General features: G+C 38.4%; 1 protein-coding gene across 4 annotated transcripts in view; it reads right to left on the bottom strand.

Moving 5' to 3' along the window:
- MKX (mohawk homeobox) overlaps positions 1–16,444 on the bottom strand; it is a 76,076-nt gene that overhangs the window by 39,860 nt on the left and 19,772 nt on the right. The window contains exon 5 of one of the 4 annotated variants that reach the window (XM_026448213.1): positions 7,030–7,195. The exons of the other annotated variants lie outside the window; for them this stretch is intronic. Coding sequence (XP_026303998.1) covers positions 7,143–7,195 — 53 coding nt within the window. The 3' untranslated portion in view covers positions 7,030–7,142. Of the gene's footprint in view, positions 1–7,029; positions 7,196–16,444 lie in introns of those variants that run through there. 4 annotated transcript variants of the gene reach the window in all.

The raw sequence follows: 16,444 nt of genomic DNA, 5'->3' as shown, positions 1-16,444 counted from the left end.
TTCCTTCCTTCCTTCCTTCCTTCCTTCCTTCCTTCCTTCCTTCCTTCCTTTCTTTCTTTCTCTCTCTCTCTCTCTCTCTCTCTCCCCTTCCTTCCTTCCATCCTTCCATCCCTCCTTCTCTCTCTCTTTCTTTCTTTCCTTCCTCCCTTCCTTCTTTTCTTTCTTTTAATTTTCTTTTTTTGGCGGGGGGGTCTTGCTTTATTGTCCAGGCTGCAGCGCAGTGGCACAGTCATAGCTCACTACAGCCTTGAACTCCTGGGCTCAAGTGACCCTCCTGCCTCAGCCACTCCCCAGTAGCCGAAACTATAGGCGCCCACCACCATGCTCAGCTAATTTTTAAAACTTTTTTTTTATAGAGATGGGGTCTCGGTATGTTGCCCAGGCTGGTCTTGAACTGCTAGCCTCAAGCAATCCTCCTGCTCTTGGGTGCTGGGATTATAGGCATGAACAACTGTGTCCATCCTTCACTTTTTCTTATAAAACAGTTATCATTTTCCATAAAGGACAAGAAGCAGGTAGACTATAAGCATGAACCAAGGTAGATTTTTGCTGGATCAACTGACCTGTTTTCTTTTTTCCTAGAAGCTTCCATATCACTCCCTGCTTCTAGAATGGCCAGGTGAAGGGGACAGGCAGGACCATAAGCATGGGATCCCATGGTGCCCCACACCAGCTGTTCTGGCTTGGATACAGCTCTGGAGTGGTCAAAAGAGCGCTCTGTCCCTAATCATCAACTCTGCTCCAAAGAGGAACCTGAATAAAGCTCTAAACTCACAGATCCAAGAAAACCAGTCACTCCCATTGCTGTCTTCGAATGGGATTCTAAAGCCAGGGGGGTGATGTTTTAGAGAATCCTTGAAACTCCTACAATTATAAACAGGTGTGTATGAAGAAAATAAACTACCATTTAATGTCCCAAACACCTTATAAGGAAGGGGAAGGGGACCTAGAAAGCCCCTTAAGTTTGCTTAGCATCTCAATAAGTGATCTGAGCATGGAACAGAGTTTGGGAGTTGAAGCTGGAGAGACCTGGGTTACACTACAGGTAAAGAACATGGGATTTTGAGGCAACTGGGGATTAGGAGGTAACAGGAAAGGGTGGGAGGGGGAAGAGTAGAGCCAGTGAGGTGCTGTGAGGCTGGAGACCCTGGGAGATGAAGCAGGCAGGGAAGATTCCCATGTTGGAGTGGCCAAAGGGCACTAAAGAATGAAGACAAGTAGTGCTCTGTAGGAAATCATATAAACTGCTGTGCCCAGGCACAGTGGCTCAGGCCTGTAATCCCAGCACTTTGGGAGGTTGATGGGGGAGGATTGCTTGAGGCCAGGAGTATGAGACCAAACACAGCAAGACCCCGTCTCTACAAATACAAAGTTAGCAAGGTGCAGTGGTGAATGCCTGTGGTCCTAGCTACTGGAGAAGCTGAGGTGGGAGGACGGCTTGAGCCCAAGAGCTCAAGGTGGCAGTGAGCCGTGATCGTGCCATTGCACTGCAGCCTGGGTGACAGAGCAAGGCTCTGTCTCTAAAAAAAAAAAGCAATAATAAAGTCATACGAATTGCTGTGATAGAAGGTCCTCCTTCACTCCCTCTGAATTTTCCTTCAAGTGTACCACGTGCACAGGCTTTCTGAGCGTGGGGATCTTTTGGCATTTGAGGAAGGGAGTACATTTCACATCTGAATCCACGCGATGCGGAACAGGGAGCACATATGTGCAATGGCAACACGACTCATGCACCAAATGTACCATATGCTTAGAAGACAGAGCCCTTGGGCATCTCTAGAAGTCTTCAGAAGTGTCCGACTTTCCATAGTGTGCAATCAAGTATCTATGGGATTGCTATTTAGATGGAAAGGATCAGAGATACCCTTGTTGCCATCCGGGCTACACAACAGTGTCTATGTGTTTATGGGGGTTTAAGGGGGTGGATGTGCATTTTTATGAAGAAGGATCCAAAGTTTTTTACCCAATTTTTAAAGCAGTCCATGTACAAAAGGAAGTTAAGAGTCACTGCTTTAGAGAGTTCTATTCTGTAAATGATTTTTTTTTTTTTTTTTTTTTGAGTTGACTTAACCAGGATGGAAAACACAGTAAAATCGAGTGGAAAGAACCCGAACCAGGAGCTTAGAGACTTAAATTTTCTTTCTGGCTCTGCCATTAAGTAGCTGTGCAAGAGTTGATCACTCCCTCCCACCCTGCGTGAAAGCAGGAATAATTATCCTTATTTTTACCTCATAGAGTTATAATGAGGATCAAATAAAATAACAGATGTTCAGGTACTTTCTATAGTACACAGTGCAATACAACATAAGATATTATTAGATCTAATCTGGCATTAGATTTGCTAATCTAATACCAGAATAGTAAGTACAAAAATGACCTTAGTAAAAATATTTTTACTATTCAATCGTAGATATTATCCCCTCTTCTTGCCATAATAAACAATGGTGTTCTGCTTTAGATGATATTTTCATCATATATCCAACATTTGGAGTTTCACTGTGTTCTGGCCTCACTTTACAACTTCTATTTTGTGACTTTTCTTACCTCTTGCCTGCTCCTCTGTAGGCGAGTACAGCAAATTTGTGCAAAGACAAAAAAAAAAAAAAGAGGCTTTGCTTGCTTTTTCTCTGCATGGCAACAGGCATGCCATTCGATCTGACACAGGGATTAAGTCATTCATGAGTAGAGCCCAAAGGGAGGAACAGCTGCAAAAAAACAACCAGGCTCACTGGTACTACAACATCCAGAAATTCAGTCGCTTCTGCTACAGTTATAATTTGCAGTCTGTCTGGCACTGAGAAATCTAACTGCAGTCTCTGTGGTTTAAATAAAACGTATGTAGAGCAGCTTGGAGCCATGTTTTAAAATGTTCCATGTTATTTTAGTTCAAGGACAAGCTTTTAAAAATTAAAAAAACCTTTGGCCTTAATGATAGATTAAAAGTGAAAGTTGTTTTAAAGGAATGCCATTGAGTCCCACTGTTGGAGAAAGCACTTGACTTTTTTAAAATTAATTATTCTCTTAAAGTAACAATCTTCATTAATATAGGATGATCAAAAACAGAGTATGCACTTCCTCACCAAGACAACATTTTTGTGGTTTTCAAACTATGGTAGTCACAGTTCGCTCACTTAGTATTATATTTTCCAGTGATTTCAGTTATATTTTACAACCAGGATGCAATATTTTAGTAGCCGTTACTGCTGACACAATGACAGACTCAACCAAAGGAAGTTGATATGGCTGGTTAACATTAAATGTAAGAAAAACTCAGTATCTTAGAACCTAAACTTATGAAACAGAAGTGGACTTATGCTGCACATATGACAAAACGATTTACGGCAAGATTAGTTTAAAACACCAAGTGTCTGGGCTGTCCTTAAACCTTGATTAGATGTAAACCTTTTGTTTTTGAAATGTATCTATTCTGAAAATCAAGGCGCAACTTTATTTTCTGTGGATTTACAGAGTGATGTGAAGTAAAGGGTATAAGTCAAATTTACAGGCAGGGGCAGTGACTGAGGGCCTGGACCCCAGACCCCAGGCAGGGTCTCTCTTCCTTTCCTGCCTTTGGCAATCTGAGACCACTCAGATTTTTAGGCCATAAGAAAGAATTCGACTGCAGTCCTGTGTTCTTAACAGACTTGCTGTCCCTTTCAAAGGAGCAGCTCTCCCTATTAATAAGGAGCCTGTAACCCTTGTTCCATGCAATTGCTGTACTTTCCTTTATCATAGTTTTGGCCTCAATGGCCCTCAGGAGAATTGCTGCAGGCAGATGCTTGCTTTGCCCTGGACAATCTGTTATGTTGCTGGAGTCCCTTTCCTCTCTACAGAGATATTGAATGTCCCCTCCTGGGATTTTAAGACCAAAATGCCACTGGCCTGTGCTACAGAGAAGGCTCGGTCCTAATGGCATTCTCTTCAGCCTTAAATGCTCACAGTGGCACTCTGGGAGAAAGGATCTGAAGTAAGACGAAGGAAGGATGAAATAAATTCTAGACTGAAGGCTGTTACTGAAGATGAGGGTGCTATGTGGCTGATCCTAATCTTCTAGAATGAGGAAAGGATTAGGGTGGCCCGGAGAAGGCAAGGAGTCTCCCTGCAAACTCTCTCACACAGTTAATCCCCTCAGAGATTTAGAAATTCTGCTTTCAAAATTCCCTGTGGGAAATGAGGATAATAAGGTATCTACTTCATGGGGTATTATGAGGATTGAGTAAGAAAATACATGTAGGGTGCTTAGTGCAGTGCCTGGCACAGGGATCCCCAGCTATTTTTGTCATTATTATGCCCTGGTATAAGCTATTTTGATGGTGCTGTTTTCATACTTCACTGACATCAGCTGCCTGAGATGAGGACCTGTCGTTATCGATTGACAGATGGAAAACCACTTACTCCGGAAGACTGAAGGGCAGACAGAGGACCTATGGGATGAGCTGGGGGCTGGGCATAGCATAAAGACATAGGTTGCTCTGGGCATAGTGGGAAAAAAAGGTAGAGGAAGACTTATAAAAGCGGGTAGAAGGATCTGTCAAAAATAAACTGCCATCTTTTCCCAGGATTGTTAAAAAGTAAAAGATAGTGCTGAAGAAGGTTTTAGAGTCAAACAGATATGAGTTCAAATCACAGTTCTGCAACATCTCAGCTTATATGAGCACATTCTGCTATTTAAGTCTGTTCCTTCATCCTTAAAATAAGGATAATAATATGTACATCATAGACTTATTGTAAAGACTAACTAAAATAATATCTGCAAGTGTAGCACATAGCACAATGCCAGGCACATAGGAAGTGCTTGATAAATAGCAGCCATTATTATGTGTCATAAACATTCATAATGCCAGGGGAATAATCTAGCCAGATACCTTAGAAGCACACTGTCAGGCTACTAGGGAGGCTGAGATGGGAGGATCGCCTGAGCCCCAGGAGGTTGAGGCTGCAGTGGGTCATGATCATGCCACTGCACTTCAGCCTGGGTGACAGAGTGAGACTCTGCACCACCCCCCCCCCCCCCAAAAAAAGCACATATCAATTGCCTGATGCTAGCCTGCATGTGAAAATGCCTACTTCATGTTATGAGATAAAATACAAATAACCTTAAGGAAAGCAAGATTGACTGAATGGATAAAGAGAACACGTGTTTTCTGTGCTCATGTGTAAATAATTATGTAAATTTCAACTAACTTATTTAGACAGGATTTGATTACTCCATTTATAGATTAGCCATACCAAAAGCATTTGAAGCAGTACATTTTTTATACTTTATAATTATAAGCTCACACTCATCATAATGTTAATTGTCTAAACATTTGTGGCTGTACGGGCAAAACCTTACCCAAATCCCGCTGCCGCATGATCTATGCTGGGGTAGAAGAATTTTGCCCTCATGACTTTTCAACCTGGTGTTACATCTGTTAATATGTTACGTTCCATGTTAAAAGGAACTATACAGATGTAATTAAGATGATCAATCAGTTGACCTTAAATAGGAAGATTATCTGGATGGGCTTGATGTAATTACATGAACTCTTAAATGCAGAGCTTTTTCCTGGGGGAATGCAGGGGGAGAAGTCAGAGAAATTCAAGCCTGAGAAAGACTCAACATGCGGGTGTTGGTTTGAAAGTGTCAGGAGGCCACAGGGAAGGGAGCTGGGCAGCCTCTAGAAATTGAGAGGCAAGGAAATGTGAATCTCAGTCCCATAACCACAAGAAAATGAGCTGTGCCATTGGTCTGGATAAGTTTGTACGTGGGTTCTTTCTTAGAGCCCAGAATGACTGACAACCTTGATGTCATCCTGGTGAGACCCTGAGCAGAGAACCCAGCTATGCCATGCCAGACGTCCGACCTCCAGAACTGTGGGCTTATAAGTGGGTGCTGTTTTGAACTACAAAATTTGTGATGATTTGTTATGCGGCAAGAGAAAACTAATACATATGCATAAAAACTGTTCTCTGATTTAAAATTCTAGTCATCAGTTTTCAACCTGACATTGTTAATGAATTCAGAAACCACATACTGCATTCCTGACTGCTGCATGCAAGCTGTCTGTTCCTGGCCATGTAGGTGCCATGATCTCAGGCCGGACGTCTGGCACTTCTTTTGCCCTTCTTAGTTGCAGAGGCTTCACTTAATATTGTTCGTAGAATATGTGTGTGGAGATGACGCTGCCCATCACCATCTCCAACAGGATATACAGTAACATCGGAAAAGAAAACCCTTCAAATTCCCAAATTCCCAGGGAAAGCCTGGTGGAGGAGTATGCTGCAATTGTTTGCTAGAAATTAGGTCTGGACATTTGCTGTTTATGATTTTTGCCCAGTGGCGAGATCAGCTAGTGATAACATGTAAAACTCAAGCTCATCGGAGTGATTTTAGCATCTTAAAGGATGAACCAGAGAACTAGGTCTATAATTCAGGGAAAGACCCATGAAGCATAACAGGGACTGCCTAACACAATGACGATAAGTGCCCTGCAAGCAAAGAACTCTAGAAATGTTAGTTACTCCACTGAAAGCTTGCTGCTCTTGGAAAGATCTTGGGAACAGTGGCTTATTTTAAATTCGTTACTATGTAAGCATCACAGTTTCCTCCTGCTGACAGATGAACAATCAAACTTATTTCTGAAGGAAGAAAGAAAACTCATAGAAAAATAGTCTATGGTCAGTTCACCACTGCTCAGGGACGTAGAAGTATGGTGAAATACTCAGTCAGCTCATTCACAGTCGAACAAACCAAGGAAGAATCTAATGCTCTGAGCAAAGACAATGCACTGTATTATTATTAAGAAGAAGAAATAATAATGAAGGTATTAGGGGAAAGCAAAACTACATTGACATTTTCACAATAAGCCAAATATGCAAATTTAAATATGTACTTCATTGATATGTTTTCAAAATATGATAATCTTCTCCCTCCCATGGTTTTGTTTTATTTTGATCTATAATTTTAGACAATTATAGCCAATTATAGTCAATAATATTTAGTCAATTTGTAGCACTAGCTGAAAATTATTCAAATAACCCAAGTACAAAAGGGTAAAAAAGCAATATGAAGCATATGATATTTAACGCTCCATTAATTGATAATTTTGCTTGAAGGAACTATATATTGCAAGAAGGAGTGAAATTCTCAGCTCCTTGTTTTACTTTAAAAAATCCCAGCAGTCCGCACTCAAACAAAACACCAAGTTTTCCACTGGAAGAACAAAAATAAAAGTCAGGCCTAGCATGCTACATGCTTAATGACACAGTAAAACAGTATCCACCTGGACTCCAGTCACGTTTCAAAAGTACAGTAGAGATTAGGTGCATAACTGCCAAGTAATAATATACCATGTTATAATTATGGCATTTTTTATTTAACTAAATTATATTTATCTCTTTATTCAAGCACCATAGTTGAGGAAGTCTTACCTATCACAATGCATCATGTTTATGTACATGAAACCTACCAGAAATGTTGCAACAGTTTCCACTGCTCCACTGTGTGCACAGTTACTCTGTATTTATTATTCATTGATATTCAGAATCTATGCTTAATTTTGAATGTGTGCAAATTCTCCATAAAACCTCAGAAGTAAACAAGACATCTTTTACCACAAAATCATTTGCTAAAAGTCTATGTTATGGAATTACCCTTTAAGAGGGGGTACTGAATAAGCTTTATTAATTTCTCCCTTGAAATGTCGTTAAATTGCAAAATGCAAATTTGAAAACAAATACATGCTTAATGGGGCTCAAAAACAATAAAAGTTACCACTGCCAAGTCAGAAAAGTTGAGAAATTAATGGAAAGGAAAATACATATGGCATCAAGTTGGTGGGAAAATCCAAACAGGGAACCACAACTCAAAACAGGTGGAGGGCAAGACCGCGGAGAGTGTGAGCCGCCTCTCCCAAAAGGGCACAGATGTTCCAAGTGCACAGTTCACAGAGAATAAGTGGCCTACCAGGGGAATCGAGAAGGTTATCAGATACGAGACAGCTGTCAGAAGAGCTAGGCCATACCTCTTCCTCCCATCTGAGTCCACAGAGAGCTTTCGGGGTCATCTAACCCCAGGATAAAGCTGCTACAAATACTCTTTAAATAGGTTAGGGGACCTGTCTAAGGGGGTTCCTAGAAAAGGCTTTAAGGCCATTAAGAGGTACAGAGTAGAGATTCTAGTAATTTCTGATCTCCACAAGGATCATAGCTGCTATGACAAATGAATAAGATAAAAAAGATGTTCTTGGAGAATAAAAATAAGATACCCAACTTAAAAGAAAAACTGCAGTAGAAAAGTTGATTTATAGGGCCAGGCATGCTGGCTCCCATCTGTCAATCTCAGAACTTTGGAAGGCCAAGGTAGCAGGACTGCTTGAGGCCATGAGTTTCACAGCAGCCTGGGTAACATAGTAAGATTCCCATCTCAACAAAAAATTTTAAAAATTAGCGGGGCATGGTGGCACATGCCTGTAATCCCAGCTACTCTGGAGGCCCAAGATAGGAGGATCGTTTGAGCCCAGGAGTTTGAGGCTGATGTGGGCTATGATTGTGCCACTGCACTCCAGCCTGGGCAACAGAGGGAGATCCTGTCTCAAAAAAAAAAAAAAAAAAAAAAAAAAAATTAGAGAGAGAGAGAGAGAAAGAAAAAAAAAAGTTGATTAAAGAATGAATGGGGGAAGAGTTAAAGACCAAATTATTAATAATAATCTGGAAGATAAAGCAGAAACTGTTCAGAAAATGTAGAAAGATGAGAAACGTAAGAGGAAAAGTAAAGAACCAAGGAATCTCAGGCTAAGATCCTTTCACAGGTTAATTATTTTAAACTTTCAAGGCATCAGGAAGAGCTAATCTTTACTTTATTTAGAATTTCCTAGAGTAGAAAAAGATAAAATATGTTCCAGCTCATTCCATAAGCCTAGCATAACTTTAATACTAAAACTGTGCAAGGAGACCATTAGAAAAAAAAAAAAAGAAAGCTAAAGACAAATCTCAGTTAAGAATTTCAGTGCAAAATTATTAAATAATATGTTAATAAATGCAATCCAGAAATATATTAAAAGAATATTACATTGATATGGAATAAAAATTTTCCCAAGAATTCAAGGATGATTAAGCATTAGGAAATGTACTACTGTAAATAACTTAAATAGATTATTTAAAAGAGGACAACTAGATGACAATCTTAAAAACTATATAATAGCATCGTAAATGCAATGACCTATTCAGTTAAGTGTATGGTTAGGGAGATATCTTATTAAATAATCTAGGAATGGAAAGAGAAAGCCTTAACTCAATAAAGTGATTACACAAGAAACCTTCTGCAAACATTATACTCAATGGTAAAATATAAGACAAATTCTCATTAATGTGTGTTATTACTGCTGTGAGTCAATGATGTTTTGTAGGACCTGGCCAACATGATACAATAAATGGAGGGAGGAAGGAAGGGAAAGAAAAAGAGAGTAAATACACAAAACTTACTATTTGAAGATAAGATACTTGTGTACTTGAACAATGGAAGTAGATATAAGAAAAATATACAAAATGCAACAGTTTTCCTGTATATCAATTATAGCTATTATTGAAAAGAACTCATCTGCAATAGAAACGATAAGAACAACAAATAAAAAACCAGAAATTAACCTAATGAGAAATATGCCAACCCTATATAAAGAAAACTATAAAAACTAACGGCTGTCATAAAAGATGACCAGAATAAATGGAGAAATCTGCCATGCCCTCAGTGGGAAGATTTGATATAAATATCACGGACAAAAATATTCCCCAAACTAACATATAGAGTCAATGAAATCCCAAATTAACTTCTAACAAGATTTTTAAAAATAGAATTATCAAACTTATTCTAAAGTTCTACTAGAAAAATAAATTCAAGGACCTAGATGAGAATATTTTGAAAAAAAAAAAAAACTGAAAGTAGACAGACCCTGTCATACATCAAAATGGACAATAAAACTACAGTCATGAAAATGGTATGCTGTTCTATTCACAATAGCAAACACATGGAACCAACCCAAATGCCCATCAATGATAGACTGGATAAAGGAAATGTGGTACATATACACTATGGAATACTATGCAGCCATAAAAGGAATGTGATCATGTCCTTTGCAGGGTCTTGGATGGAGCTGGAAACAATTAGCCTTGGCAAACTAATGCAGGAACAGAAAACCAAATACAGCATGTTCTCTCTTATAAGTGGGAGCTGAATAATGAGAACATGTGGACACAGGGAGGGTAACAACACACACTAGGGCTTGTCATGGGGGGTCCAGGGCTAGGGAGAGCATCAGGAAAAATAGCTAAATCATGTTGGGCTTAATACCTAAGTAAGGGGTTGACAGGTGCAGCAAACCACCACAGCACATGTTTACCTATGTAACAAATTTACACATCCTGCACATGTGTCCCAGAACTTAAAATAAAAAGGAAATAAAATGTTATGCTATTAATATATGTTATAGTTGGATAGAATACAATAGAGTCCAGAAATAGGTATACATATAAAGGAAGTCAGTATATAATAGGGGTAGCATTTCAAATCAATAAGGAAAGGTAGAAGTATTCAGTAAAATGTGTTGGGACAATTGGCTGTTCATTTAGTGGAGAAAAAAGTAGTCTGATCACGATCTCATAATTTACAAAAATAAATTGTAGGTAGATTATAAGTATATAATATGTACTTAAAAATGTCAGAAAATATACTTCTGATAAAAATTATCAGAAAAAGTAAAACACAGCATACTTCTATAATCTTGGGAGAGATCTCCTAAAAATGACACATGACATAAGGCAAACATTGCCAGATTTAAACACGTGACATCTACCCTCTTGGCCTCCTATCCCATGCTCAGGGCCCAATACCCCCACAGGGCAGAGTCCTTTATCTGCCACCAGGGAGGTTTACTGGTGCCATGCTCCCCAACGCTCTTTTGCAACGTCCCTGTCTTGTGGCTCAGAGCCCAAGTTCTGTTCTAATAGAGACATTGTGATACGCATTTAGCTACGACTTTCTATAAACTGTGGGCTTCCTTGTCTCCCTATGCATTGCACAGAATTGCACTCTGTCAGAGGTGTAAGGTACTTATGGATTATCTTGTCATATATCTTCGTTTTACAGCTAAAGGAACAAAAGCCATGATTAATAAAGGGACTTGCCTTAGAACACATACCCAGTTGCTAACAGATCTGGCCAATATACAGAGCTGCTGATTTCTGAGGCACTGCTCTCTGCTCTATCCACATTATAGCTTCCTGTGGTCTCATCTGCAGGTGGAAAATTTCCTGTAGTTAAGGAGGCTGGCTGGAGAGAAAACTGGGGCCCTGCAAAGTCATTTTCCAAATCACAAGTTGACGCAGCAGGAACTTTACTATAATCAAAATATACATTTGATGTGTATTGCTTCAACCCAGCCTCTGCCCAGACCTTTATGCTGTCATTTTAATGAAAGCAGCTGAGAGACAAGGTGAGGTCAAACATAGCACAGAGGGGTCATATGCCTCTACGGTTCTTCTCTGAGCTTCCTATGAGCATTTCACCGAGTCTGTGTGTGTTAGGGGGTGGGGATTAGAATGGAATTTAAGGGTTGGTAATATGTCGTGAAATCATAAAGTTGAGCTTTTTTATATTTTCCTAATGAGAGGAAAGTTATTGTAACTATAAACTAAATTTTACTGCTTCAATCATAGTAACCATGAAATAGTCCTCGAACACCTTTCAAGATAGTTGAGAATTACTATTCCAGATGATTTATGTTTATACTTTTCCAAGCACATTTTAAGAAAAATATATACATACAAAATCTTCTGAAAGAAAAAAGTACACAGTTGAAAGAAAAAAGTACACAGTTAGATAAGCTAGAGTCCCCATGAGCTGCCACATAAATATGAATTGGTGCCATATTTCTAAAAAGGTCTAAAATAAATGAACCCAGGAGACACCATCAAAACTAAAACAAGACCAGTTGCACTAGTGACAAGGTTATGAAGAAACTCCTTGACCCATCTGGATAGATTCAGCACTCAGAAGAGAATTCTAGGAGAGGAAAATATAGTAAGATTAGATGCAACCAAAACAGTGATAAGAAAAAATGGAAAACAATCATATCATTCAATCTTGGTTGCAAATTAGCAAAGGGTGTGTGGACTCTAACAGCAGCCACAATATTGCAACCATCCAGTTTCCTGCTAGGCTCAGGCATCACAGCAAAGACACTTGGCACCAAATAGCTTCTGGCTAGGAATTTTACATTTAGAAATGTAAGCCCCAGTAACATTTAAGGAATTCTCTTCCTTGCCAGATAGCCATCCTCTTGCTCTGAAGCCATGTGACATACCACTTTGCCTTTTTGTGCATCTGTTGTCTACATCAGTGTAGAAACTGGGAGGAGAGACTCTGAATTTTGGCCTTTAGCAAAAGGGTACATTTTAGTATCATGACAGTCTTGGCAGAACAGGGCATTCTTACTTGAAATGTCTCTGCCATACTGGGAGATTTGTTCACCATCACCTGAGACTGGCTGGGCTGAAGGGACTATCAGTTCTTAATACACAGGCAACTATGTGAAAACTTAAGAAGCAAGCTGCTTCTTGGAAATATCACTTTATGAATGGTTGTCTCTGACCACCTTTCAGCATTTTAAAAGGTTTCATTTTCGTTTGAGTTCTGCTTTTCCATTTTAATTTTGTATTACTAAAATATTCCTCTCTAAATCAGATTGTAAAAAAGTTTCTCTTTATTTAAATGAAAACTGATCAAAATTTTCATTGAAAACAAATACAGCACACACAAAAAACAAAATTGTGTGTTTTTGGACCAACAGTGACCAAAAAATGAACACAAAGTGACCAAAAAGTGAACACAGTGTGTAAAAGATGTATGTCTTCATCACTGTATCAAAGACACTCAAAAGTACTGAAGTCAGTGGGCAAGGGGCAGTTTTTACCCCTATCTGCAGTCCAGCAATTCTGAAAGACATGAAAAAAGTGCTTAAGAGAATCATGGCCCATTGCTGAGGTGCTACCTAAGTCCATGAGCCTGTGAAATCTAAACTTCAATTTTGCTTTTTTTTGGTTGCATGACTTGAGCAAATGCTAAAAGTGAATTTCACCCTGTAGCACCTCCTACTGGGCTTGGAAAAAGTTACTGACTCACTTTGGGGAAGACTCCAAACTGCTGAAAGTAGAGTGGTGTTGCTGCTTGAAACTGAGACTAATCTATCTCCCCAAAACCACTTTCCAACTGGGTTGCTATCCCTCAAATTGTTTCTGGCCACTTCCTGGTAATAACTTCAATGTCTCCAGTGTTATGTACAAGGCGGAGGGGAGATGCCACTGATCGTCTTCAAAAGTGACCTTGTTTTTCCAAATATGTTCAATTTCTATTACTGCTACTACTACTACTACACACACACATACACACACACACTCATACACATACACACCGCAGAAACCTTTGGCCACCAGTATTAATGCTGTGGGATCTTCTGCAAACCATTTCTATTTCCCATAATAACCAAAGATGATCCCTAGGTACTGTATCGCTATTACAACCCACAATTTATAATATCAACTTGTGTAAAAACCTTTCCACTCTAGCTATTACAACAGAGAAATTTTTAGAAAGGCACACACAGCTACTCCAAGTTCTCAAAAGTTCAACACTAATGATTTAAGTATTTTTTAAATAAAAGTCATTTAAGTGCCTGAAGCTGCCAAAAATTGTTAGAGTTACTATACAAAGGATCAGGATCACATCTCCAAGCAACAGAGCAACTCATGGCCAAAAGTGAACATTTTCAGGGCCTTGTATAGAGGCCAAAGCAATTTCCTAACCTGAAAAATATGGGATTGATCTAGAAGATCCTTTAAAAGCTGATTGCTGGATTTACAAAAATCCCTGACTATTTACCTGTTTAGTACAATGAAACAGAGAAATTGGGTAACAGAAGCCGTCAAAGAGGAAAGAGAGAAAAGGTTCATTACGCAGCTGTTATTTAAACACACCACCCTTCATTTAAACTGAAAACTGAGAAAAATATTCAAATTTTGTGAAGGAAATTGGGCAAAGTGAACACATTTATTATTATATTTTTTCACTTCCTCAAAACTCACAATTATAAATGATATCATTTATAATGGAAAACAAGAAACCAGGCTTCCAAAATTAAAAGTACCAAAACTCTGGACTGGAAGAAAGCACATATTTACCCTGTGTAAAAATTCTGTTACATCAACAAGACAAATTTTAACCCAGAAAAATACCTGCTTAATTTTAGAAACAAAATAGGGAGACAGAAGGGAAAAAACTAACTGCAACTAACAAAAAAAAAAAAAAAAAAAAAAAGAAGAAGAAGAAGAAGGAAGAAAAGAAACCACCTCCATATTCATTGGGCTATATTCATTAAATAGAATGTCTTGTTGTTTTCACAGACAGTAAATCTTTTTGAAATTCTTTTTAATCTTAGGCCACAGAAGCGTCAATGGATCTTATTTGGTCTTGTCAGTGTATAAAGCGTTTACAAACCTAACTAAATATAGAATTAATGGTAGTTAAGCATTTATATTCCTTATATATAGGAGAAGAAAAAAAAAAAAGGACCCCTTTATGCCAGCTTTGAGTTTGGCTTGATTTTTTACGACTTATTTAGAAGCCCTAGGGAATGAGAAAGCCTCTTAATGGAAATACTGACACAGTCTTAAATATAGTGACATGAACAAGGACTTCTATGAAGCTGCCCCAGGATGTGACTGACCACTGAAGCAAGTCTGAAATGCACTGAGTATCAGAAAGTCAAATATGATCGATTTGCTGATAAGTATCAGTAGAACAGTAATGCCAAAATACAGAGAATGGCTTTGCAAGATCAAAATTTCAGGTTGGTAACTTGTTCTTAACAGGAAAATATCAAAAATGTACGGGATCTTTTTTCCTGCAAATGGAGGAGAGAGAAAGTGTAAAATTTCTGTATGGACTTTCTCCTAGTCTCATATGCAGCTAAAAATAGTCATCCTTAAAAAGTCACAACTTTGACTTAGGGTTCTTGTCAACCCTGACAGTGAGTTGTCAACCCTGACAGTAAAGGTGGCAGCAGGGTTTAAATGAGTGGATTTAGATCTGTGCTTTATTTCTTAAGTCTCACCTCCAAGGCTATGTATGGTACTAGGTAAACAATAAATCCCACTACTTAGTGAAGTCAAATTTGTGAAAGCTCCATTTGTTTCTATTTGTCTGTCGGCTATGCTTTTTATTCTTTGGTGGATTTTCTTTAAACTAGCTAAATTTTTCCATTTTTCATCCTTGCATCTCTCTGGAAGTTACTCTTTTACTTGAAAATCGATTTAGTTTCATTTTATTCTTTCTATGTTTTTCTTTTGACTCTCTTAAACATTTCATTGTTTTCAGCTTCATTGTTTAACTTTTTTTTTTTTACTTTACGTTTCTCTTCTTTTTAAAACTTTTTTAAAACCAATTCAAACTTATTCAGGACCCTTCCTCTTGTTCTGTTCACAAACACACATCAACATATACTTAAGTAAATTTAAATGTTTTTTATGATTTAAGGAGCAGACATACTAAATCATCAAAACATGAATTCATTCACTAAAGAAACATTTCTAGAGTAAGTACGTGAAAGACACGGTAGTAAGCGCTAGGGGAATTATAAAAATTAATACAACACCATTTCAGGGCCTCCAGGAACTCTTACTACATACAAGGCAGTGAGAGCCAGTACCAAAGGAAAGAGATAGGATGCGGCTGCATTTCGGAAAACAACTGCCCACATTCAGCCAAATATGAAATCAGCGTTGCTATCTTTTTTAGGTACCACAATGTAAAAGGACAAAAATGTCAGAAGCTAACACAACCCTAAAATATCTGTACAGTTTCTAGGCTAAACTGCCTCATACTTTCGATTTGTTTGTAAGCCATACAGTATGAAAGTGCGAGTCTCAGCATCTATCTACATGTAAGATTTTTCAGGCTCTCATGTGACACCAAATAACAAAGAAAAGGGAATAGAAAGCCACCCCTGAAGGAGCCAGCACACAGCTCATGTTGCCAATATTTCTTCTTTTTTTCTCTTCTTGTCTGCCATTAATCTCTCAGTTCTTCACAATGGGTGAAACCCAGGTACAATTGCATTTGGATTTTTGCAAGTGAAGCCAGAAAGAAATGTAATTTTCAAACATCAAATTAATTTGAACTTCAGAAAGAATTCACGCCAATGTGTTTTGCTTCTACCATGACTCATAAATGTTTACTAAAAATCTATGGTATTCCGAATAGTGCTTAAGTTTTTATAATTCTATAGTAAGCCCATGCATATTCAAGGGTCAGCATTTGTATAAATCTCATTTTAAAAGATTCTGCTTAGAAATAAGTAATTAGAAAAGTTCCCTTTAAAAAAGGCTGTCAGGAAGACAAGGCTCGTTATTCAAA

Source organism: Piliocolobus tephrosceles, chromosome 9 (genome assembly GCF_002776525.5).
Source record: "Piliocolobus tephrosceles isolate RC106 chromosome 9, ASM277652v3, whole genome shotgun sequence".
Classification (NCBI taxonomy): Eukaryota; Metazoa; Chordata; class Mammalia; order Primates; family Cercopithecidae; genus Piliocolobus; species Piliocolobus tephrosceles.
Note: the sequence above shows the minus strand (reverse complement) of the source record. Positions and strands in the feature narration are given on the sequence as shown.